This window comes from Acartia tonsa, chromosome 2 (assembly GCF_053477335.1).
Source record: "Acartia tonsa isolate MP-2025a chromosome 2, ASM5347733v1, whole genome shotgun sequence".
Lineage (NCBI taxonomy): Eukaryota > Metazoa > Arthropoda > Copepoda > Calanoida > Acartiidae > Acartia > Acartia tonsa.
Window position 1 is genome coordinate 57,678,613 of NC_137261.1, and position 27,440 is coordinate 57,706,052.

At 32.5% G+C, this 27,440-nt stretch overlaps 1 protein-coding gene across 1 annotated transcript in view; it reads right to left on the reverse strand.

Moving 5' to 3' along the window:
- Helz (Helicase with zinc finger) overlaps positions 1–27,440 on the reverse strand; it is a 90,373-nt gene that overhangs the window by 53,809 nt on the left and 9,124 nt on the right. The window contains exons 10-18 of the mRNA XM_080151450.1: positions 22,685–22,831; positions 21,918–21,990; positions 18,472–18,565; positions 18,002–18,177; positions 14,422–14,588; positions 6,384–6,475; positions 5,798–5,860; positions 5,616–5,694; positions 1,323–1,375 (exon numbers count right to left, since the gene is read on the reverse strand). Of these exons, the coding sequence (XP_080007576.1) occupies positions 1,323–1,375; positions 5,616–5,694; positions 5,798–5,860; positions 6,384–6,475; positions 14,422–14,588; positions 18,002–18,177; positions 18,472–18,565; positions 21,918–21,990; positions 22,685–22,831 (944 nt within the window). The remainder of the gene's footprint in view (positions 1–1,322; positions 1,376–5,615; positions 5,695–5,797; positions 5,861–6,383; positions 6,476–14,421; positions 14,589–18,001; positions 18,178–18,471; positions 18,566–21,917; positions 21,991–22,684; positions 22,832–27,440) is intronic.

The following is a 27,440-nucleotide window of genomic DNA, read 5'->3' on the forward strand; positions in this document are numbered from 1 at the left end:
ATGTAAAATAATATTTTCAAAACAAAAAATTAAAACTTGATTATCTTTTTTCACAGATTGAATTTCAAAAATCGGTCTGACAGTTTTTCCAAAGTCAGTATGATCTATCGAATGAAAAAGGTTTGAAACTGATAGAACATTTCTTTATACTAAAACATTTTTTTTCTCCCGTTTTTTCCCACACTTCCAAAAAATGAAATTCAATGAAAATTAAATGGTTCCCACGTTAAAAAAATTTTCTCACGGGTCCAAAAAATGAATTTAAATGAAAATCATATGTACCATTTAAATCAAAATAAATGGTTCCCACATTCTATAAATTTTCCCACGCTTGACATTCTTCAAAAATGCTAAATAAATGGACATTTAAACAAACCAAAGATCGCGTTTTTTGCAATGGAATGAACATTTACAATGAACACTAAACTTAATAAATCATACAATCAAAATTCAATTAAAGTCCCCAAAGTTGTCAAGCCAACAAATAAGAAAACGTTACTATAAAACTTTGGGGACTAGTGTAATAAACAGCCATTGTCCCCTAGCTGCCTGTTTATAAAGAGTAATATTTTAGGAATCTTGTTATATCATATAAAGGTTTCATTGAAGAGCTAATAAAAACTTAAAATAAGTCCTGGAACACTTTACACGACCTAAAATGGTTTAACCTAGATAACATTTCAGGGGTGTTTATTCTGCATCGGATCAACCAGCCCCCCCGGCCCCCCCTCCCCTAAAGGGAGGGGTTGGATGAAAAAAAAATAAAGTGTACTGAAAAGATCAGCTGATGCTATTATCCGAAAACACGAAAGATATGGGGAAATATTCAGCAAAATTTTCGGCAAAAAACTACTTATCATCTCATCTACAGACACAAAATTCCGTTAGAATGATGGGAAATTTAATTTTAACGATTGGGGGGGGGGGGGGGGGGGACAAATAATATATTTGTGCAGTATTTTTATTTTGTACAGGTATATTTTAGGATAATAAAATATGCGATAAATTGATGTACATCCCTAAGAATCAAAAACTAAATAACTATTATTCTACATAAAATTTTTTAGTTGAAAAGTATTAGTTTGAACTAAACATTAGTATTTAATAAAAGTATTTTAAGTTAAAATGTCCCTTCCTCCCTATGTTTTTTAATGGTAATCACAGGGAGGGAGTGGACATTGGACTGTAAATTACTCTAGTACCCAAAGATTGATAAACACGTAATTTTCTTAACTCCATTGGAGATGTACATTAATTTATCGCACATTGTCTTATCCCTTAAGATCCCTGGACAATCTAGACAATACGTGCTTAATACGTACCTTGTTGTATTTGTAGCCAAGATCAGGGGTATAATCGCTTCAGTCTCTAACGCCTAAAACATTAATTTCAAAATAATGAGAAAAAATATCAAGGAACATAAAAAGAAAACTTTGCTTTTTTAGGGGATTTTTCTGTGGGGGGGGGGGTTCTTTCTCTTTCCTGTTCACCTTTACATTGCAGCTTGTCATAGGTCCAGGGAAGGTTTTGGGGGAGTGTACTAACACCCTTCCAAGAGAAATCGCCCTTGGAATAAATGCCCCCCCCCCCACTATTTCTTTTTTACTTTTTCTTTTTAAAACTAAAATTAAAATGGAGGGGTAGAATTCAACCCCCACCACCTCAAGTGCGCTTAGATGCCTCTAGGGGCGTAGTCGCTCGTTCTACATAAAACAAATTAAGGTAAGGCATATTATATTTCATAATCTGTACACTGTCGCCTTCTAATACCCAAGAAAGTTTGATTAGAAATTTTGCGACTGCCACCACCTTACATAACAAGCATAGAGAGAAGGGACAATGGGCTGTCTATTACAATAGTCCCCAAAGTTTTATAATAACGCTTCTTATTCGTTGGCTTGACAACGTTGGTTGGTTGATTGGTTGGTTCATTTAGTTCAGTGTTCAAGCGTTCAAACCACTATTTTAAATATAAGGGGTAATTTTGTGTATCATCGTTGGGGATGTGCATCACTTTATCAGCCATTGTTTTATCCCTTTAGATCCCTGGATTCCCAACCTTGAAATATTGAGATGGAAAGGCCATTCCACTCTCACAACAAAAAACTGGAAGAAAAAGTTTTGCCACACCAAGACTTTCTTGACACATTAAAACACTCGCACTCAGCTAATTTGAATGATTGAGATACCACAACATTTGACACATAACCCACCTTTTCCCCCACACACCAGATTCAACTAACATTTTAGTTTAATCAGGGCTTTGGGGATGTGTATTGTGTAATACAAAGTAAAAATATTTGGTAGTGACATTTTTTATAAATGTAATCCTATTATATAAAGTAGTAAGCTTTTTCAGTCTGTAGCAAAGGATCTCGCAAACCCCTGAACAGATATGGTTCTCCTTTACAGCAAAGCTTCTTATAGGTCATAGGAAGGTTTCTAACTAAATACTTTGGAGGTGGGTATCTTCAGACACCTAAGATAAATCTCCCCTAGAAAAAAGTACCTGTCCCCCCTTACATTTAAGAACTAGAATTGAAAATGGAGGGGGATGGGGAGTGGGGCAGGTGGACTTCATACCCCCTTAAATGCCCCAAGATGCTTCTATCTTTTAAAATTCTATTCTGTCTCAAGGAAATAATTTTGCATTTATATACTTTACCCTTAATCCATAAAGTTTACCTAATCCCTTGAGAAAGAAAGGAAGTTAAAATAAGAGAGGTGGGGGAGAAGTTAAAACCAGGGATCTAAAGGGATAAGACAATGGCCGATAAATTGATGTAAATCCCCTATGATGATACATAAAATTACCACTTCTGTAGATTAAAATTATTGGTTGAAACGTATAAACACTCAACTTAATGATCCAACCTTTCAAAATTCACTAAAAATCCCCAAAGAAAATGCTATCATAAAACTTTGGGGACTAGTGTAATAAACAGCCCATTGTCCCCTCTATCTCTGAGTTGAGTCTGAACTTAAGCTGAATTATACATCCTGCCTTGAAGCTAGAGAAAATATTATGCCTACCTACTTTATGTAAAAAGTTTTATTCAGAAGGAAATAAAAAGTCAATAATAACCTTCGGGCTTTGACGTGATAAAAATTCAAATGTAAGAAAACTAAATACTCTTTAAGTTATGCTATAAAAAATATCTATCTATCCTTTGATAAAAGTAACATGCTGTCTATGCGTCTGTCTCTGTGTGTGTGTTTGTAGCGAAGGATCTCGATAATCACTGAACCGATATGGTTTATTAAGAGGTCCAGAAAGGTTTATAACTGTTTTGGGTAAGGTTAAAAAATGACCCCATCCCATTTTCTACTTTTTCTTTTAAGAGCTAAACATAAAAGTTGAGGGTGGACTCCCCCCCCCCCCCTTCCACACACACAACCATACCTATAAAAGTAATAAATGTGTACTTCATAATAAAAATATTGAAAGGTTTGGGTGCCAAAATATATTTCAATAGTGTAAGTACAAATTTTATTTTGATAGATAACAAACTTATGTACTTTACAGAATTTATATTAAAATGGTGTATATGTACTTTTATTTTCTGAAATAAAAGTAAAATGCATTAGGCAGTAGTTTTAAAAGATGTATTATACCTATGTTTTATTTGATGAAGTAACAGTGGCTTCGGGTTAGGGAGGTTTACCCTTTTATTTTTTTTCATAAATAGGGGGTTGATTTTTCTTGTGGGTCAACAGGACCTATGCTAAGCTTTTAAATAAAATATTAGGCAATCGGACCAACTATTGACGATATCTTGCTGAAAATACACACTAACACACTCACTCAGTAATACATAAAAATATTTTTTTTTTAAATTGGGAAAAAATCTTCGCCAAAAACACAGTTATACTTAAAGTAACCGCCATCATAAATACATCAAACACTGACATTTGTACTCCCAATATTGTCAAATATATATCTGTTTCTTGCCAAATTTGCATCTAATACTTAATAATTAAGGCTTTAGGTTTTAAAAAGTAAAAATTTAGAATACTTTAATTTATACTAAGAGCTGCGCCCCTAGCATCTAGGGGAGTAAGAGCAGAAAATAGCATAAAATCAAACCCAGACTTATTTATAAAAAACATCTCAGGACCTATAAGAAGCTTCTCTTCTCTGTAAAGAAAACCTTATCGGATCACCGGTTTGTGAAATCCTTTGCAACAGACCAAAAAAATGCCTACTACTTTATATAATAGGATTCAAATATTTGTAAAAGTGCACATTCAACATAAAATAAGTTATACATCTCTTATTTACATTTTCTAACTCTACATATTCTATTACATCTAACTTTCAAACTTATTTATACAATATATATTTTGCAAAGTGACATTACCTGGCAGGGAGGGGACATTGGACTGGAAATTATACTGCTACCACAAGTGTATATTAAATGTTTTAAATTTATAACATTGTCTTCTTATTCGTGGTTTTAAATTAATTCTTGATAGTTTGATTCAAACAACAGATCTATAGAATAGATCTATATACAGATAACTACCTTCCCCCTTTTCCAATGACCATTTTTGTCTGCTAGCAAATTGTTTTCTGCTACTTGGCTGTGTTTATATTTCCGACACCAATGGTTGATTTTCAAAGACCCAATTGAGAGTCGCCATTGGGATAGGAAAATACAGTTATTTAACCACTTCCCCCTATACCTAGTGTTTTATAGGGTCGGGCCGGATTTCCGGTCATTTTCAATATCCGGCCGGATACCGGGTATTAAAACTATCCGGTTACATGATATCCGGCTTATTTTTGACGGATAACCGGCATTAGAAATCAGCCGGATATCCGGTATCCGGCCAAAAAAGTATCCGGCCCAACCCTAGTGTTTAACAATATTGTTCAAACTAGAAATGTCTAAACTTAAGTTGTAAAAAAAATAATTTCAATCTTGAGATGAAATAATTTTGTTTATCATTATAAGGAATGTATATCAATTTATTTTCCATTGTCTTATCCCTTAAGATCCCTGGATATTACTATTTGTGTCATAGTTACTTGCTTAACTTATATTGACAGTTTGTGTCTGTCTGGGCCTCCCTAGACTGAGGCCCATATAGTCAGGGAGGGAGGGGATATTGGGCTGTTTATTTCAGTAGTCCCCAAAGTCTTATAATATATTTGTCGGCTCAATAAGTTCGGGGACTTTTATTGGATTTTGATTGGATGCTTCATTAAGTTGAGCGACCAAACATGTCAACCACTAATAGTAATGTACAGAAGGGTTAATATTGTGTATAATCATAGGGGATGTACATCAATTTGTTTTTATCGATTAAACCAGTTTTGTTAGTATTAAATCTATTGTGAGATTCTTAGGTACAAACATACAGACAGACAAACAGACATCCTGTTAATTTATTATAATGATTAACAACAACAAAACTATAATACCTGGGCAGCTTCATCCAGAAGTATGTGTGAGAAGTGTCCAGGCTTGAGTATCTGTGCCAGGCTCCTGCTGGTGGACAGGGTTGCAACAACAATAATATAATACCTGTGCAGCTTCGTCCAGAAGTATGTGTGAGAAGTGTCCAGGCTCCTGCTGGTGGACAAGGTGGCCACAACAATAATATAATACCTGGGCAGCTTCGTCCAGAAGTATGTGTGATAAGTGTCCAGGCTTGAGTATCTGTGCCAGGCTCCTGCTGGTGGACAGGGTAGCAACAACAATAATATAATACCTGGGCAGCTTCGTCCAGAAGTATGTGTGAGAAGTGTCCAGGCTTGAGTATCTGTGCCAGGCTCCTGCTGGTTGACAAGGTGGCCACCACGAGGTCTACATCCTCCAAGTCGGAGGGTTGAGGACTACGAAAGTATCGGGTACCTGTGTAATTCAAGGATTGTTAAAATTCGGTTGGAAGATAGTGTTTATTGTTCTAAATGGATAATGCAATGGACGATAAGATTGATGCTCACCCCAAAATATTTTGAAAATTTCCAGTCAAATGCGCTAATGCTGTTGTTAATTTTGACCAAATGCATAGTATAATTAAACGCATAATTAAGAACAGTCTGACCTAATAAGCGCATTTGCCTGGAAGCTTGCATATAACTTTACGGAATTTTGCGAAAAAAATAACGCTCTTTATGGAGAGAGGAAACACTGCAATCAACGAATAAAAGAACATGGAACCAGTGTAATTTAAAAGTCCAATGTTTCTCTCCTCTTCTCAATGTTTCTCTTTAGATCCTGATTGGTTGGTTTAAACTAGCAATTTCCAAACTATTGAACTAATAAACTAATAAAAAAGAAGGTGTAACTGGTATTTTCCTCTGTAAATCCTGATTTTTTAAATTTCTATTGATAAGCCTGAAATACTGTTCCAACCAAATAATAATATTCATTCCTGTGACGTCATCAGTAGCAATGAGACAGTATTTCTGAACAGTAGGGTGCACAGTTGTTACCCAACGGTTGTGATAGTAAATCCTCAACACCTGAAATAAAGAAATATTTTAAGTTAGATTTTTATTTAGCACTTGCGGTTATGCCCCTAGAGGCTTCTAGCTGTTTACCAAATAATATTTTTAAAGTCGCTAGATGGCGTTAGTAATATTTTTTAGGTTTATTTTAGTAATTTTTCTTAAGAAGGTGGTGGTACCTTCCCCAAAATAGTTATAAACCTTTATGTGACCTATGAGAAGCTATCCTGTAAAAGAGATCCATTTCAGTACTCACAGACAGAAATCCTTTTACTTTATTACAAGGATTTATAAAATACAATATCTGTTTGTCTATCACAGTCTGTATGAAATACAAAATCTCGGTAATCGCTGAACCGATTGGGGTCTACTTTCCAGGGAATGTAGTAATATAGTCATACCATAGTTTTAAACATAGTCATGGGACATCCAATTGGGGCAAATGTACTAGATTCTAGGGGCAAAGAATGCCCTTGCTATGTTGCTAAAAGCTACATGGGAAATTCCGCAATGAAATCAAGCATTGCGTATATGTACTGCATGAAATATTTTTGCATTTAAAATGCAGAATGTGCATATATATTATAACTATATAGGTATATAAAAATATACTAACAATGATGACAACATCCATAAAAGCGAAGCACTGAAACGGTAGGACAAACGGACACTAACACTTGTATAGTGTCAGAACTGAATAATCAGAATATAAATGTATAAGAATCGAAGCAAAATTGTAAGTAACATTGTTGAAAAACTGCTTCATACAGAATAATGTTTATGGGCATACTTAAATTTTTAGGACTTGATTATAGAGTTGCTCCGCTTATAATATTGTACTTTGTTGTCCCAGGAATCAGCATACCAAAAATCAGATCAATCGGATTATTAGATCACATAAAAATTTGTTGTTAAAAAAGTAAAAAAATCAACATGTTTAAAATGGACGTACGGACATTCTGGTAATGATTATAGAGTTGCTACGCTTTCTAAATCGTATCTAACTACTACAGGAATCACCATGCAAAGTTTGAAATAAATAGGACAATTCTAACATGCCTAAATTTGCGAAAAAAGCTATCCGTTACGGACGGACGGACGGACGTACGGACCGACCCTAATTATAGAAAAGCTTCGCTTTTAAAAAGAAAGATAGGTATATACCTATCATATTCATAAATACAAATAAAAGTTTTGGTCAAAAGAAAAACCAAAGCATTTTCTCTTCTTGAGGTAACTAAAACTTTAACTAGAATACAGAGCCCCTTAATATAGGGGCGTTGCCGCTAGTTATAATATATAGAAGCAAGGTATTTGGGCTAAAGCTAAAGATCTCTAGATCTATTGGTCAAAATAGGTTTTACTTCTTTATGGAAGCTTTAGAAATGTCCTAAGGTGGTTTTAGACTAATATCCATGATTGATTGATAGTCTTATAATCAGTAGGTAGGGTTACAGAAAATGGACCGACTTTTAACAGTAAAATTTGGATTAGTTAGTATAAACTTTAATACCAATAATTTTAACATACGTAAGGGGTAATTTTGTCTATCCATCTTTGAGGATGTACTTAAATTTATCTTTCATTAGCTTATCCCTAGCATGTATATAGCCAGGGAGGGGACATTTTGTGTTTATTACACTAGTCCCCAAAGTTATACAATAACGTCTCTTTATTTTTTTGGCTTGACATCTTTGGGGACTTTCATTGAATTTTGTTTCATTTATTTAATAAGTTAGAGTTCAGGTTCATAATTATGTTCAGAGTCCAAACGTTTCAACCACTAATTGTAAACTACAGAAAGGGCAATTCTATGAATCATCATTGGGGATGTACTTCAGTCATTGTCTTATCCCTTTAGATTCCTGGTATCATGTATGTAGCACTGTATAGAGTAAGCAAATGCATCCTATTTAGGAACAATGCTCAACATATATTCTTCAACTACCCAGCTACAATGCAAGCCATTCTCTTTCCATCTTACCAATTTATTAACTAAAAATACACACCACACACATTTACATTTGTATCTTCAGTTTAGAATAAACTAGGATGGTGATGAAAATTTGGAAAAATATTTAAATGTTTTATTTAAAACAAACAAGAAATGTGTGTCTGTCTGCTGGGATCCAAAGGGATAAGACAACGATCGATAAATTGATGTACATCCCCAATTATAATATATAAAAAAACGTTCTTTAGAAAGGGGGGGGGGGGGGTTTAATGCAACCATCTCGTAATCCATGTATAAATGGCACTTAGAATTCGAATTTTGATCTGAAATGTTGCATGAGTAATCCTTGGTAGGTCTATTTTCCCTAAATCGAACAAAAAGTTGGAAAAGTAGCGGCTAACGGCTGGCGGCTCAGCCGTGTATCCATTTGTTGGGTATTTTCAAGGGAAATCCATCACGAAACCTCTCTCCACATTATGCTTTTTTTTCCCTCCAAAACGTTTTCAAACGGTTCTAGCCGGTAGTTGTTGGTACTAGAAATCTAAAAAATGTTTTTTTTGTATCATTTCACATGATTTAAAGCAAAAATATGTTTCAAAAAGTTGATTTCTACGTAATTTATGACAGATTTGCCCTAAAAATAGCCAAAAAAACGGCTAAACGGCTGAGCCGCTAGCTGTTACTTTTTCAACTTTTTGTTCGATTTAGGGAAAATAGACCTACCAAGAATTACTCATGCAAAATTTCAGATCAAAATTCGAATTTTAAGTGCCATTTATACATTGATTACGAGATGGTTGCATTAAAAAAAAAACCCTTATTACAATACAATTAGCGGTTGAAAGGTTTGAACACTCGACCTAATAAACAAACCAATCAATATTCAATAAAGAAAAGCCCCCAAAGTTGATAAACAAACGAATAAGAAAACGCTATTATAAAACATTGGGGACTAGTGTAATAAATAGCCAAATGTCCCCTCCCTTCCTGGTCTGTCTATCAGAAGGTATAGAAATTGACATTATAAAGAGAGGGGTAGGTTTCTGATAGAATCCGTAAAGGTGTGTGTTTTCAGGCTTAAAAATAGTAGTAGAACGATAACATTCACTAAATATGTGTATTTCTTATTGAAAAGAACTATAGACAAAAATTTTTGTAAAAGTTAACATAAATTTTTATCGTTCTACTACTGTTTTTTACTTATAACATATAACCTTTATGGATTCTACCAGTATCCTACCTAGGGTTGGGCCGGATATCCGGTGTGGCCGGATATCCGGCCGGATATCCGGCCATTTTCAATATCCGGCCGGATACCGGATATTGAAACTATCCGGCCGGATATCCGGCTCTATAATTTTTTATACTTTACACCAAAAATCTCTGCTTTTTAAATTTTAAATGGCTATAATTTTCTGTTTATTGAAGCTAGAAGTACATTTTTTCTGAACAAGTTTAACTTTATGTAAATTTATGTAAGATTTCTGATGAAATTTTTTTTTGCTTCTTTAATATCTGGTAATTTGGCCGGTTATCCGGCCGGATATCCGGTAATTTGGCCGGATAACCGGATATTTGCCGGATATCCGGCGTTGGCCGGATATCCGGCCGGTTACCGGATATCCGGCATTTGAAATAGGCCGGATATCCGGTATCCGGTATCCGGCCAAAAAAGTATCCGGCCCAACCCTAATCCTACCCCTCTCTAACTCTTTATCATCTGCCTCCCCTCCCCCTAAATATTTCAATGGAGGCATTAGGATTTTCTAACAGGTCAAAAATACCTATAAATTTAAATAAACACGATTTTTGGTGTCCTTTTTGCACTTTTTTAGATTTAAAACCATCTTGAGCATAAAATTTTTCATGGGGACATACAACTAACCTTGTTATTATTCTATTCGATTATTTGTTGACCTATTCTATATGTAGCTAGCCCAGTGGCATGCTAGGCTTGAAATTCACTCATGCATCATTCTTATAATTATATTTACCATACAAACTTTTTATTTCTTAGTGTATACAATGTCAGGGAAGGAGGGTTATTATACTAGTCCCCAAAGTTTTTTAATAAGTTTTTCCTATTCGTCGGATTAACAACTTTAGGGACTTCTATTGAATTTTGCTTCGTTGGTTCATTTAGTTGAGTGTCCAAAGTTCAAACGTTTCAATCAGTAATTGAAATCTACGGAAGGGGCAACTTTGTGTTTCATCATTGGGGATGTGCTTCAACATATCGGCCATTGTCTTATCCCTTTATATCCCTGGTAGTATGTGCATATAAAATATGATATAAAAGTACATTGTAATTTAAAGAAGACAAAATATAATGCTGAAATGCATATTTAGGTAATTTTTTTCTTCACATTTTGTACTTTTTGCATCTTTTTCAGTTAAAAAAAATAGTTTGGCTTTATAAAGTTTTTCTTTTAGATTTTAAAATGGAAAGTTATTATATCTTAGTAATTAGGTTTAACCAACAAACTAAATGAAAAAGTAGAAATGACCTGTTTACTGGCATTTATGCTTCACAGCTATCCTCAACAGTTTAGCGGATTTATAAACAACACGCTCCAAGCGGTCAATGGATCTTAAAAATAGACATACTTGCTGAATCATATCTGGTTTTACTTAAATTATACCTGCTCCTTCTTCGGGACTATGGGCTTTTAAAGATTTTCACTTAAATTGCCCTATTATTTGACTTAAAAATAGCGTTCGACAAGACATCCTGTCGCTGTTTATTAGTTTTAATACAAAAAAGATGTTATTATTTTCTTTTAAGGCCATCCAAAAGTCTTTTATTAGATTTAAATCTAACCGATATAATTGTTAATGGTTCCCTCTGCCGTTTCTATCCATATTTCATGAAATTAAAACCATGAGAAAGAGTTGACGAGAAAATAAGAAAGTGTTGAGAGGATAAGTAAAAACTAAGTTAATGATAGAGGTATAGTATTAAGACTAAAGTAATTTTATCTAATATAAGGTTTAACAAGGTTAACCTCAAGAAAAACGTAAATATAATGGTGGGACAAAGTAAATTATAAAGTAAATGATCAGTTAAGTTGTCATAATAAATAGGAAATAGAGGAATAGAAATAAAGAAAAGAATGATAGGAGAATATATAAGAAAACCGAGAAACCCTTAAATATCAATATAAAAAATGTAGCATGACCAACAGACTGACAGACAAAGTAAGTTGTATGCTGTTACTTTTTGTTAAGGGATATCTTCACAAAAAATGACTTATCTATCTGAAATAGTATTGGTTAAAATTAAATTTTACCATATTGTTATGGACTGACAGACAAGATGAATTATAAAGTAGTTCTGCTACTAATCCGCAACTATGGCTCGTCATGTAGCGCAGCCGCTCTTCGTTGGGGATGTGATAGGTTCGCGGTACAAATAAAGAAGTTAAAAATAGTTCCTACTGTTACTATATTAGGGGTGCGGCATAAATAGTTAGAGTAGGGAGACAGGCATCTAAAGAGATAAGACAATGACTTATAATGTGATGTAAATCCCCAATGATAATACACAAATTTACCCCTTATTTAGCTTGCACTTAGTGGTTGAAAAGCTTGGAAACTCAACTTAAATACCAATCAATCAAAACTTAATAAAAGTCTCCAAAGTTGTAAGCTAACAAATAAGAAAACACTATATTAAAACTTTTGCTACAGCCCAATGTCCCCTTTCCCTTCTCAGACAAAGTGTTGGTTGTCTGTTGAATGTTACTTAAATGAATATCCAACAGTGGGCGGTAGAGCTCCCATGACAAGCGCGCGGATTTTGTAATCGAAGGATAAACTCACCCCAATTAGGTAATATTTTCGCTATTAAAAACTTAAAACACATAGATGTATTTATGTTAAGTATACTCTGCTAACTTAATTTGAAGTCAAATAAGCTGATCATATTTCTAACATTTTCTTATATTATGCCTGGAGTAAAACTTCAATTATATAGGTAAGTACTCTAGCCTATAACTTTTCCTCAAGATAAAAATACAGTTAATCTTTTAGATGATTGTAAATTTCTTTGCTATTAATTATAGCATACTATTGAAAATCGGTATGCAAAAGATAAATTTCTTGTCAAGTTTCACAATTATCATTTTTATCTTTTGATATGATAAAAAGTAATGCATAATTTAATGTTCTATTTTTATCATTGGTGTTGGGCGTTATATACCAAAAATATTTGATGCAGTTATCAGTAAGTATATAAACAGCAGGTCAACAGTCTTTAGATTTATGAAATAATATTAAATATGTATTAGATGGTAGTTCACAGCACAAAAACGCGCGAACAGAGGATAGTGGGTTAAACTAAGCACTACTTTTATTCCTCAAAAAATAAAAATCACCTTGTGATAAACATGCTGCTACTTTTGTTTTCCATAAATTGTTACATGTCTTTTATTACTATAAATAAACATATGGTTGCCCTTTAACATCCAGGGGATTTGTATTCAAAATGGAAGGAAAAGGCAGAAAAATAGCCTAAAACCATTCTGAGACCGATTTAAATTTTCCATTATTTCGAGAATTCAATCAATTCATTAGTTATTGAAATCTTAAGCTAGCTACAAACAAAAAAAACCTTAAAACTTTAAAAAATATAATAAGTAGGTATAAAATACATTTACATCTGTGCCAATAAAAAAATTTGATCCTGAATTCATGTTAGTATATCATACTGTAATCTTAGGCAATATAATTATTTTTTAGGAACCGCTATTCTTGACTAGCTGGAGATTTAAACGCACACTAGATCATTTTCTAAAAATATTTTTCTTACTGCACTGTAATTTACTAATTACATTTCATATTTTGTTTTGATATCTATTTCAGCTTAAAACTGTAGTCATAATGTCACCAATCCTACTTCATAAAGTAGTAAGTTGTTTTGGGTCATGCGAAGGAAACGAAGTTGCAGGTTTCGTCGTATTTTAACAGTAGCTTTTGAAAGGTTATATTAGGTTAGGTTAGGCGATTGCCCCGCAAGGTTAGGCAATTGGCCCCGCGGGGTTAGAGCACTAGCAGGAGCTAGAAATAGGATAAAAGCTAATGTGAAAATATAACGAAAACCGCAACTTTGTTTCCTTCACATTAGCCAGTTTTTTTTATAAAGCTTAAGATCTGAAAAGTTGTTAGGTTGTACTATTCAAGAAAGCACAATAAATTTTTTTTAGTTATGGTAGGCTATTTTCCTCCTCCCCCGCCTTCCCTAGAGGATCAGGTTGACCAATTAGTAATCTTATAATGTTAAGTAGTAAGTTTTGTGAATGTATAAATTAACATTCTGATATTTGAATGGTAATTTTGTATAAAAACAAACACTGTAAATAATGGTAGAAGAAAAAGCTGTTAACAATTTTATCAATATATTAAATACAAATGACTCCTTTTTTTGTAATAAAACTTATAAACAGCTACAGGATGTCTTGTCGAACGCTATTTTAAGTCAAATAATATGGTATTTTAAGTGAAAATCTTTAAAAGCCTATAGACCCGAAGAAGGAGCAGGTATAATTTAGGTAAAACCAGGTATGATTCAGCAAGTATGTCTATTTTTAGGATCCATTGACCGCTTGGAGCGTGTTGTTTATAAATCCGCTAAACTGTTGAGGATAGCTGTGGCTTAAGTTTTATAATATTCTCGTTACTTTTTAACAACAATTTTTCTCTCGAAAAATGTACCTAGTATTGGCCAAAGTAAAATTACTATTTTTTATCTACTTTATAATTAAACTAGCGACTAGGAGGGGGGGGGGGGGGGGGGGATTATTTCTACAACTTAATTTTTATTTTAGAATTTAAAAAAATTGAGGGGGTGATTTCTTTTGGTGGGGAAGGGTGATTTTTTTCTACAGGCGATTCCAGGACCCATGAGAAGCTACCCTGTACAGGAGAACCATAATAGTACAGCAGTTAGTGAGATCCTTCGGTACAGACAGACAGAGATCTAGTTAATTTTATATAAAGATTGTTTAACCTTTTTATTAATATCTCCTCTGGTAATAGCAGCATGGACATAATCCTTGATGTATAGATCTGCTGCGCTGTTGCTATGAGTACACACCAGAATTTTGCTGGCTGTATCCCGTAGCAACATCTGTAGCGCCGCTCCGATGGTGAAGGTCTTCCCTGTTCCGTATGGGCCTAAAAGTTTCATGATTATTTTTAAGAGGCGGGCATAGGTTTTTGAAGGGAGGGTCTGACCGTAAGGATAGCATTGATCTTCACTCATTATCTCTATAGTAATGTATATAGAATATTAATATATGGGGATTAGGGTGGGTCCATTTCCCCCTTTTTTTAGATTTTACTGTTATCATAAGTTGTGGAAGTCATATATATGTATGATAAGCCACTTTCAAGTTTCAAAATTGACTTGGCTCTTATGTTTGCCGGCGCGCGGGGGGTATAAAAAGTGCCCACCCCCTTATAAAACCAAAAATAGAAATTCCTTCAAACACAGGCATGTTGCATATCAAAATGACCGTATTGAAATGCTGATTACGAATCTGAAAACCGTTTTGAAAAATATTACTCCTAGTTTGAATAAGATCTCATTAAGTACCTAAAAACAGCTGATTTAGTCAAAATTGTTCATTTTGGTAGGTTATTTGAAAATCATTTCAGACTAAATCAGTATTCTTAAAACGGTTTTCAGATCTGTAATCAGCATTTCAATGCGGTCATTTTGATATGCAACATGCCTGTGTTTGAAGAAATTTCAATTTTTGGTTTTATAAGGGGGCAGGCACATTTTATACCCCTCGCGCGCCCCACAGTGGTCTAAGGCCGGACATTTCGCCAAAAATCAACATTGGAATTCCTCAAAATTAATAATGTATTTTGAAAATATATACCATATCTCATATAAAACCGAAGAGTTTTTGTCTTTTCAACTACTGGTTGATGAATTATGAACTTTGAAACATGAAGGTTCATGATTATTTTCACGTCATGAATTTTACCTTTTGAATTTTCACCATCTTTGGAAAAAATATTTTTTTTCAGTGTTGCATTGATACAATGAAGTTTCTTCACCTATTTATATTCATAATATTACATGATATATTAGGAAACTGGGGATTTAGATTTATTTTTTACTTTTTTCATCAATTTTATAGTTGTTTTTAAAAAAATTTTATGTCATTTCCTAAATATTTTTGCAATAAATTTTGGCAATAATTTTACGTTTTTTAAGTTTTTGACCAAAAACCGGGCCCCGTAACACACCAAACCATATAGTATTCTTAATAAGTTAATATACAGGTATAATGTTATAGTTTGATGTTTAGTTTAGGTTGTTACAGGGCCCGGTTTATTTCAAATTTTAACTTTAACTTTATAGGGTAAACTCTAAAATTGCAATATATGAAGAAGAAAAATTTTTTATTCTTTGTTAATTTTAATCTTAAATGCATTTTAACTTATTTCTTCTCAATAACATAATAACATTAATGTTTAAATTTGTGTGTTTGTTATGTAAGATATCTAAAACAGATTTTCGAACAATAATTTGATTTATTGTTAAACTAGTAGGTATAATATCAATAAAAAATGTCTTGTTACATTTATCAATTCAAGGGCAATACAATGCCTATACTCTAAAAGTAACGTGCCTAACAAAGCTGCAGCCTTTTTTAACGTCTCTAGTATGATTACGTTTTACACAAAATAAAAACTAGCAAACGCATTACCCTTTATGCTATAGCCTCGGGTCCATGCTAGACTAATGGATATAGAATATACGTGGATATTATGACAGGGGAAAAATTGTTGTCAATTTAGCTTGCTAACATGTTTCTCGTTTATTGGCTAGTTCATTTATCGAGTAGAAGATGGGATGCGGTAAATGAGATGGATTAGGGGGTCATGTTATTTTAGTCCGCTGAGAGTTTCCCTTGCTAACATGGAACTCGTTTATTTACCAGTTCATTTATCGAGTAGGAGATGGGATGGGGTAAAGGAGGGGGATGGGGGTATAGTTATTTCAGTCTACTGCGAGTTTCCCTTTTTTTTGAGAACATAAAAATCTGGTGTAACATTCAAGTAATAGTATATCCAATGCTAGACTAAAACCATCTGGAAATTTTATTTTCGTCAAAGATATGGCATCTAAGGAACAAAGCCTCAGACTTTTCAGTTATCGAATTTAATCATTTTCCTTCCCATTTAAGTACTATTGAATAAGTAATCTAAAGGGATTAGGCAATGGATGGTTAATTAATAATGATATCCATTCCTAATAATGATGAACAAAATCATCCCTTTTATTATTGGTAAAAAAAATTGGACACTTCTAGTTTGAAACCAACCATTCAATTTCAATAATAAGTTTTTGGGCTAACAAACAAGATAACGTGTTTATAAAACTTTGGGTACCAGTGTAATTTACGGTCGTATGTCCCCTTCCTCGTTGCAATTGCATGCTGTATGAAACTTTCTTTTGGAGCCAAAAAGATTGTCTTCAAGTAACATATCCCTGTGTATTTATTTCGTGATAAGAAGCAACAACTTGGGTTACCACAAAAACAACATTTTTAGATAAATTCCTTTCCAATAAAATAATTTTTGCCAGTAACCTATCCTTGTTTTTTATTACTAGATTACATTAAGTATTATTAATTCTCTAAGAGAAAATAACTTCGTAAAATAAGGGTGAAGAAACTTCAATTAGTTGTATCAAATGTATGTTGTACAAAGTTTGGTGATAGATCATTTACCTTTATATAATCATTTCTACACTAATAATTATTCATGCTTCAAGGTTTTTAAATGTTTTTTTGCTTTAAAACATCGAATTTAGGCTCTCTAGGACTTAAGAAAAAAAATTAAAAATATGAAATTTTAGCTAAGTTTCAAATTATTTTCTAGGCCAGTTGGCTTTTGTTTTTCTTCTCTAGATGCATATACGAGTTGTATTAGGAAATAATAAGGCGCACAATTTTATTTTGAACGATTCTATCAACTACAAGCTCCTGAGAAAATTGACTTTGAGTAGAGGTAGGTGAAATGTCCACCAAAAGGCCAAAATAGACCACTGTGCGCCCGTTGTTTTTGGATTAAGAAACCTCTTTCAAGTTTCACAGGGTTTTATATTGGCCTAGTAACCCTTGCCAATGTCTACTAATGTGAAATTCCAAAATCGACCCACCCTAATGGGGATATTCTAAAAGGGGAAAATTGTTGTCACTTTAGTATGCTAACATGGACATCACTTATTGGTCAGTTCGTTCATCCAGTAGGAAGGTAGGGGATGGGGCAAAAAGGGCGGATGGTCGTTATATTAGCCAGCTACAAGTTTAGTACAATGATAATCTGGTGTAAGATCCAAGTAATAATAAATCAATTTTTTTATATTGTCTTGATCAAAAAAAATCTTTACGTCCTTTCTTCTTTAGGTACTATTTGACATAATTTTACAATTTTTTCTCCTCAAAAGGAAAGTACTTCTTGCATTTAAAAACCTGATTAACAATCCAGTTTTGTACAGTCTTTATTTCTTGATAAGTATTGTGAGTTATTCTAAAATATCAAATCTTTAATAAACAAAATTATACCTATAATTAGGATAGGTGGTAACCGATTGCCCAGAGGTGTTGTAATTGCCAGCACAGCTTCTTTCTGTTTCACATTTAGTTGTGGGTCCAGGGTAGCCCCCCACTGGGTGCTAGGGGACCAGGGTATCTGGGGGGTGGATATCAACGAAGGGTACACCAAACTGGGGTCTTGAAGTCTAAAATAAGAAAAGCATGAAACTATTTAGTAAGATATAAAATAAAAACCCCAGGTAATATGCTTCTTACCCTACTATACTTTATCTTAACTTACCCGGACGGACGGATGTACTATCATTACCATTTAGTAAAACCATTCTACTAGCTTTACCTTAACCATTGGAGTTTTTTTTTGCTAAATTACTTAGACGAAAGGACGTACGGACATACGAATGACAGGATGCACACGGGATATCCTAAGGTACAGACAGATGGACAGATAGACATCCTGCTACTGTGATAATATAACATACTTGTCAACGGCATAGTGCATCTCAACCAGTGCGAGTCTGTTCAGCTTGAACTGGATGTCTCCGAGCAGCTTCGTGTCCTTCTTCAACTCTTGCTCTAAATTAAATATTTATTTATAGACTTCTTTCTCAGGGATCTAAAGGGATAAGACGATTGTACAGTTACAAGAATAACGAGCGAAATAAATCTAAAATAATGTTTGGGGGTCAGATAAAAAAGTCGTCAATTCTACTAAGTGTTGCCTCCAAACGACAGCTGAAAATCACGAGAAGGTTTAATGATTTTTTTTCGAATTAATTTTGTTGTTGGTATAAGCTTGTACAGTCCCAATTAATTAAGATTTAACAAAATTACCCCGTGAGTGTATTAAAATCAATAGTGGAAAAATTGCACACTGATACTATGTAAGTTGCATCCAATTAATAATTTCAAAGTTTTAGAGCCAACGAATGAAAGCTCTGTAGATTAAAATTAGTGGTTGAAATGTTTGGACACTTATTTTAATAAACCAACTAATCCAAATTCAATTTAATTCCCCAAAGTTGTTAAGTCAACGAATAAGATATCGTTATTATAAAACTTTGGAGACTAAGATAATAAACACCCCAATATCCCCTCCCTCCCTGCTGGCAATCCAAAGACCAATCAATATTTTGTAAAAGGAGAACTTTTTTTCTTAAATGACATAAGGTAAAATGCAAATAAGGCATTAAAAATTTATCTAACAGAGATTGATTTTGCAAGAAAATAATGCCTTTTCTTTCAATCTATTATTATGCAAAACTTTTTTGCGAATTCGCCAGATTTAGGAATCAAAGGGGTAGTTACTAAAATTAAATAATGTCATACGTCCGTACGTAATGCCGTCCGTCCTGAACGGTTATTTCTTTTTGTTAATTTAGACATATTATAATTGTTAATTCCTATAACAATTTAGAAAGCACGGCAACTCTATAACCGTTATCAGAATTCCTATTACACCAAGGTACTATGTAATAAGCAAAGCATCTCAATAATCAATTCCTAAAAATGTAAGCATGTTCAGAGTGACCACTCAAAATTTACAAATATATAGTACATTTATAGTACATAAAAATTTTCATATAGTACCTGATATAGTACAAAAAATTTAAACTAATATAGTACCATATAGTACCAAAATTTTAACTAATTATGTAGTAATACCATATAGTACCAAATATTAAAAAATAGTACCTATATATCTTATTAAATAAAGTAGTAAGGGTTTTATGTCTGAAGCTTAGGATCTCATTAACTACTGAGCAATTGGGTTAGCAATTTTAGGTAAGCTTCACTGAGGTCGTATGTAGGTTTTGGGCTATTTAATTTTCAGAATTATGTCCTGGGATGTCCTAGAATCTAGGTACTTAGCTGCTAGTCTATAATACAAAGAAGCTTGATGTCTGTCCGTCTGAAGATTAAGAATTTGGTAACTGCTGAACTGAATGGGCACTACTCTCCAGGGAATATACATACTGGTCATTTGGTGGTTTTAAGCAATTTTTGTGGGGTTGGTAAATCCTAACCCCCTCAAAAAAAAAGAAAATGATATCCCCCACTAAATTTTTTCTTGTAAGTAAAAAGTAATTGCTGAACTAATTGGGCTCTACTCTTCAGAGAATATTTGTACTGTTCATGTGTTCATGTGGTGGTTTTAAGCACAGTGTGGGGCGAAGTCGCAGAGAAAAAAAAACAAATAAAGGTGATAGGAAATCCCCCTTAACAACCCACCCCTCCGCAAAAAAAAAAAAGAAATTTCACCCAAAAAATGGTATATTTCTAGTAATTTTAAACAAAAATAGTTTTCCTTAAAACTGAGGACTTTTTAAAATGAAATAATAAGGTTTTTGTGAAATGATGAGGGAGCATTAAACAATTTTTTTAATTGGTGGAAGAACAAACACTAGAAGACTTTTAAAAAACTCAAAATCTGCTGATTTTGCTAAAACATCCAAAATTGTCAGTCTTTTGAGGATAGCCCTTGCTATGATCAAAATCTTTAAAAATCGTTTTTTTAAATTCTTTAATATACTCTTCAAAGCAAATTCAGGAAGGTGTATAAAGCCATAACAAAAATTCTTTTTTTTATGAAAATCAAATTGACATATTGCTGAAAGAAGCTACCAGAACACTTGTTTTGGTGTCAATTGTCATTATATCATAAAAGAAATGGGTTAAAATAGTGCGCCAATTTTTTTTGCATTTTGAGTCAGTCTACTATACATACACCTCCAAGGTCCTACCATAACCCAGCAGGGCATTCTTTACTTAACCTAACTTGGTCATCTAGCAATATACAGGAAAATCACTAATTAAAAATTTAGCCTATGTATTTAGCCGCTTCAGCAATCATAAAAATATGAAGAACAAAAAGAGTTTTATATCTTATAAGAAATAATAAAAATCATTGAAGCAAAAAAATATATGATCAAGGTGATTTTAAGAGTCATTGCATATTTCAAAGCTTATAATTTTACTTCACATACCCAAATCACTACTCTCTATATTAGTATGTATTAGAGCTGAAAGTACATTGTAATATTACAAACAATATTATAATACTTAGGTTGGTAATAAGTTTTAAAATAATATTAAAAAAATTTCATATAGTACCAAAATTTTTACTCATATAGTACATATAGTACCTAGTTTGTCATATAGTACCATATAGTACAAAATTTTGACTATATAGTACATAAAGTACATATAGTACACAGTGGTCACCCTGCATGTTATTTAGCCTGTATTCGAGCACTTTTGCAACAAATTTACTTTCAACTTTGTTTTGATTTATACATTTTTATTCTTATTTTTCAATTATGACACTCTACAAGTCATTCAGTTACATGGTACGTAACATTCCCCCTAGTCGTAGCTGAATGCAATGGTAACGCACTAAGTTACGGTGATAAAGGTCGAGTTCCAGCCCCATAAGATAACTCAAATTTCTCAGTTGCAATTCATTCATGCAACTTCTTTGGATACCTATTTAAGTATTTTAAAATAAAAATTGCAGATTATTTTATTATCTCTTAATCCACATGAGTTATAAAATAAAAGAAGTAACAAGGATGACATTATTTACAAAAGTGAAGCTCAAACAATAATACAATCAAACATTCAGTCTCTATAATTAATCCATAAAAATGTAAGTATGTCCTTTATCCTGTATTTTCGCAGTTTTACAACAAGTTTATTTAATATTTTGTTCATACCTTTAAATTATGATTATCAAGCTTTGACACTCTAAGAGTGTTAATGTTTGTTTGTGAATTCGGAGCTTCGCATTTATGGATGTTGTCATCCTTGTTCAATGGTACCTTCTAGTTGAAAGAATAATAACGACTTTAACATGCCAAAACAGACGTTCAGATCAACTCAGAATGCAGAAAAACTTGGATTTAAAAAAGTTAATTAAGATGTTAACCTTGAACAAGGGAGGCAGGTAGTCTGACATATATCACAGATTTGGCAGTGTCCTCTATCAAACATTCCCACGCCTAAACAAAATAAATTAAAGAATATTTTCATAGAAAGACGAAAATAGTTCCTAAATAAGAACTTCAGAAGCGACCCTAGCTATAAAAACCACTAGTCTTTAAAACTTCCATCCATATCAAAACCTTTTTTTATGATGTACCTACAATTTTTCTTAACTTAGCAACTTTGCTTTTAGATGAACTAACGGATTGTCCTCTAGCATCTAGGGGCGCTATATTTAGAGAAGTAAGAAGGAAGCAAAAAATATGCTAAATCCACCCCAAGGCTTAATTCTAAAACAATAAAATAGCTTCATACCATTCCAGGACCTACAGTGAAGCTTCTATTAAAAGGAGAACTCAATCAGTTATGTAATTATTGAAATCCTATGCTTTAGACAAAAAAAAATCTACTTTATATAATAAGATACTCAGTATTTCAGAATAGTTATTTCTCGCATCGTATTATAAACGGCTTTCCGCGGATATAGAATGTACAATTATGAGATTAAAACTAGTTTTTTTAGCCCCGGGGTGCCGAAGGCACCGGCTAAAAAAACTGATTTAAATCTTATGATTGTACATTTTTATTTTCGTAGAAAGCTGGATATAATACGATGCTAGACATAGTTTTTTCGTATGGATGAGAACCGGTTCCTATCCACCGGATTCGAATGAATACGAGAAAAAATTATATTGGCATTGGCCCACCAACCTTTCTGTCATCATTCTCTTGAATTTTCTTCTTCATCTTATTAATTTTCTTTCCCTTGATTTTCTTCTTGTCAAATTCATTCTGTCTCGTCACTGGAAATAGTTTCAGCAGAACACTGGTGCACTTCGTCAAGATCAGCCGGCCAGCCTGCAATAAATGTATAAATATAGATGAATAAACAGACAACTACCTGGATCCCTACGTATTATATGAATAGCTATCGCATATATTACCTTGGAATTCAAATATATTCATATTTAGCATAAAATAACTCATTTATGCTAAATATTGAGAAATACAAAAAAATAGATTTTTGATGATATATCATCAAATGTTTTGTTCAGGTCAAAATGCAAAATAAAATAATCATCAAATGCTGTAAAATCCAAAAAGAACATTAATCAAACTGTTAACATTATTACGATTTACAACCCCTTTTGCTAAATATATATTTTTACATCAAAAAAGTTAACGTTTATATGTCAAAGAAATTGACTCAAATATAAATAAATGTTCAATAATTTTTGGCAAGACTATGGTAGGCCTTAACTTTTTTCATTCAATTACCCCTATAGAACAGAAACCAAGTTTTATCAGCCAAAAAAAAATGCCTAACATCACTGATGAAAGGTGCTTGAACTCACTTGCTCTCGTTCGTACATAGTCCCCCTTAGAGACTCGTATATTTTTTTTCTTTTTCCTTGATAATGATAATGACATTACCTAATAATAATATATACTAAAATATAGTTTTGAAAATATTAATACCTCAAAAATAAATTCTTATGAAACTTTGCGATTCTTGGACACTATTCCTTTATACAACCAGATGAGGGTTTAGTAAAAAAAAACAAATTTTAAAGCCCACAAATGAGAGAATGTGTTTATAAAACTTTGAAGTTCAGTATAATTTACAAGCTAATTCCCCTTCTTCCTTAGCCTGTGTGTTAAGGTAATGCTATAATTTATCTCTCTTACAATTCGTCACCTATTTCAAGAAGGGAAAAAATCAACTTACATAAAGTATTTTCACTATTTTTCCTTGTAATTTCAACTTTTTTTGTAACCAAAATGGGTTTTTATATAAAAAATGATGCAGGAAACGAAGAAACACCTGCAGTTTTTAAATTAAGTTTTGTTGATGGAAAGAAAAATTAATGGGGGTTGCTGTGTCACGGAAATGGGGAGTAGTTATGAAACATAGAAAAAGGGAAAAGGTTAACCAATGCAAGGAATCAAAGAATTGGCCATTTGGCACCTAAAATTATTCAACTGAAAGAAGGTGTATCAACTTTTTCACTTTTTATTTAAGATAGCTAGCCGGTTCTTTTAGTAAGTAGTAGATGTAAAATTTTTCATAGAATTCAGATATGCAATCGGTTTTTTTTGTAGACCTCTTATTTTTTAAGTAATTAAAGTTTTTTAAAAAAATAATTAAGTCGGTTTTAAGGTACTAAAACGCAACAAAATAAAAGAAGAAAATGGCCATTATGAACAAAAATAGTAAGATCTTTAATTTGACACCTTACTTTTAAAATTCTGTTGAGTAATTATTGAAAAAATCAATTTTTTTAACCTCGGTTTAATCAAAACTTCGAAGTAAAATATAATCTTCCACAGGCATAAAAAATACTTATATAACCTTAGAATCAGAAAAATATTATGAATCCATTGTAAGCTAAATTGAAAAAGTTTTATAAAACTATAATAAAAAATATAAGTTTATTTTAAGAATCATAATTTTCGGCTTTAAAGGGTTGAACAACTTGAAAACTTGAAACTTGAAATAAACCTAAATAAATATACATAAAATGTAACAGATATTTTTTAAACACAAGAAACAATAAAGCATTTTTAACTGCATTGTTTTGAAGTTTATAAACAGATTGAAGCATATTTGTTCATAATTTTTCGTTCTTTACATGTTATGTAAGTATCACTATTTTCATTATAGTATCTATTGTATATATTCTATGAACATTATCCTTTTTTTTTGTCAATTCTATTGGTTGAGGTTTTGAGGTTAAGCTTTTTACTTCAAAGTTTTGATTAAACCGAGGTTAAAAAAAATTGATTTCTTCAATAATTACTCAACAGAATTTTAAAAGTAAGGTGTCTAATTAAAGATCTTACTATTTTTGTTCATACTGGCCATTTTCTTCTTTTATTTTGTTGCGTTTTAGTACCTTAAAACCGACTTAATTATTTTTTTAAAAAACTTAAATTACTTAAAAAATAAGAGGTCTACAAAAAAACCGATTGCATATCTGAATTCTATGAAAAATTTTACCTCTACTACTTACTAAAAGAACCGGCTAGCTATCTTAAATAAAAAGTGAAAAAGTTGATACGCCTTCTTTCAAAATTATCTAGAAATAGTTATTTATTGCATTGTATTACAGAAAACTTTCCGAGGATAGAAAAATTATAGGATTAAAACCATTTTTGTTAAGCCCGATGGACCGAAGGCTCGGGACAACAATACTGTTATTAATCTTATAATTATTTATTTTAATATATTCCTGGAAAGCTGTCTTTATGCTATAAATATATGATTTTTCAGAATTGATGAGAACCGGTTCAATCCAGTGGATATAATCGGTTTCGAAGCCATACTGGGGGGAAAAATTATAAAAACACTAGGTCCCTATTTAAAATTGGGCATTTTAGTTTGTTTGAGGGAACGACAATGGGCTGTTTATTAGACTAATTTTATAATATCGTTTTCTTATTCGTTGGCCAAACAACTTTGAGGACTTTAAATGAATTCTGATTGGTTGGTCTTGGAACATTAAGTAAAGTGTCCAAACGTTTCAACCATTAATTGTAATCTACTTAAGGGGTAACTTTATGTATCATCCTTGGGGATGTACATCAATTTATCGACCACTGCCTTATCACTTTAGATATAACTGCCAGGAGGATCTCTAGAATAATGTTGTATCAATAGTTTTCAGAATTAACTAAATAACTCAATTTATATTTGAACATTGGATGTGTACAAAAAAACTTATTTTCACCTCAATTATTTTCTTCTTCAACCCTGATTGTGAATGGGAATGAGGAGTTGCATTTTTAAAAAGGAAAGGATTAGAATAAAAGAAGGTGGTTCCTGGGGCAAAACAGTTCAATTCTAATCACAATACAATGTTTGGTTAGACAAAGCTAATATTTTACGGTGATATTACAGAAAAGATGGCCAAGAACCACATAATGTGTCACACACTCATAAAAATCAGGGATCTAAAGGGATAAGACAATGGTTGATAAATTGATGTACATCCCCAACGATGATACACAAAACTAACACATATGTAGATTACAACTAATAGTTGAAACGTTTGGACACTTAACTTAAAGAACCAACCAATCAAAATTAAAAAGTCCCCAAAGTTGTTGCCAAAGAATAAGAAAATGTTATTATAAAACTTTGAGACTCCTGCAATAAACTTTCCAATGTCCCCTCCCTGTCTGCATAAAAATGCATTAATAAAATATTCAGATAGGGATGTAACCTATCCAACATAATAATTCTAATTTGATCTTGTGTTAATGTTACAAAATATAATAATTATTCCGGAAGTAGTGGTTTCTATTATAAGGTTTGTTTACATGAATGCCTTTTTTTATAATATCACACCTTGACCTTTTTTAGAAAAACTTCATTCCTTGAACAGTCACAATTTTTTTGTTTAACAAAAACTTAAATGGGAACCTACAAATTCTTATGGAATAAAGCGCTATTCATTTTACCATAAACAAGAATGACAACATCCATAAAAGATCAAAATATCAGACCCTAAGACAGACAAACGAACATAAAGAATATAGAGTAATAATTCAACATAATTTAAAAGTCTGAACAAAAATTCTGTATAAATCTATAAAAAAGGATTTATGTATAAAAATGGTTCGCCTATAACATTGTGCCTAATAGTCCTAAGAATAAATATTACAAAATGAAAGTAATAATGCTTAAATAAACATAAGTCCCTTCTTGTAATGATTATGGAGCAGCTACGCTTCATTAATTTGTGCCCAACTGTTCTAGGAATATACAGGAATCATCATAAACATTAAAGAACAGCTTTGCTTTTAAAAATGATTTGAAAGAAAGAAGGAATAATAATGAGATAAAATTATGCAATGCCTATTATATGAGAGAGAAGAGATAATATTAGTTATTTTTAGCATCGTATTATAGACAGCTTTCCGCAGATACTAAAATAAAAAATTGTAAGACTAAAACAAGTTTAATGAACCCCGAGGGGCCGAAGACAAAACTGGTTTTGATATTAAGATTTTCATTTTAATATTCATAGAAAATTTCTGTAATACGATGCTTTACATGATTTGTCAGTATGACCGAGAACCGGTTCTAATCCAGCGGATATTGATCGGTTTTGAAGCCAAACTGGAATAGAGATAATATATACCATATTACACCCAGCCATCCATTTACACTTTTTAATGGCTATTACAGATCAAATCTGCTGCAATAAAAGGAACATATCACAGCAAAGAGCACAGAATATCAACACAACAAATGGGGGGATATGTAAATGTTCAAAATTAGGTTAAACGTTATATTATATTCTTCTTTTTAGAGGCGCAGCTTTTCACTATCAGAGTCGAGCAACCATCCGTCCGTACGTTACGGACAGTTAGCTCTTTTCGTTAATTTAAAAAGGTTAGAATTATCATATTAAAGGACGCCTGCAAGAAATAACACGCTTTAACTGCTGAAAGACTGCCA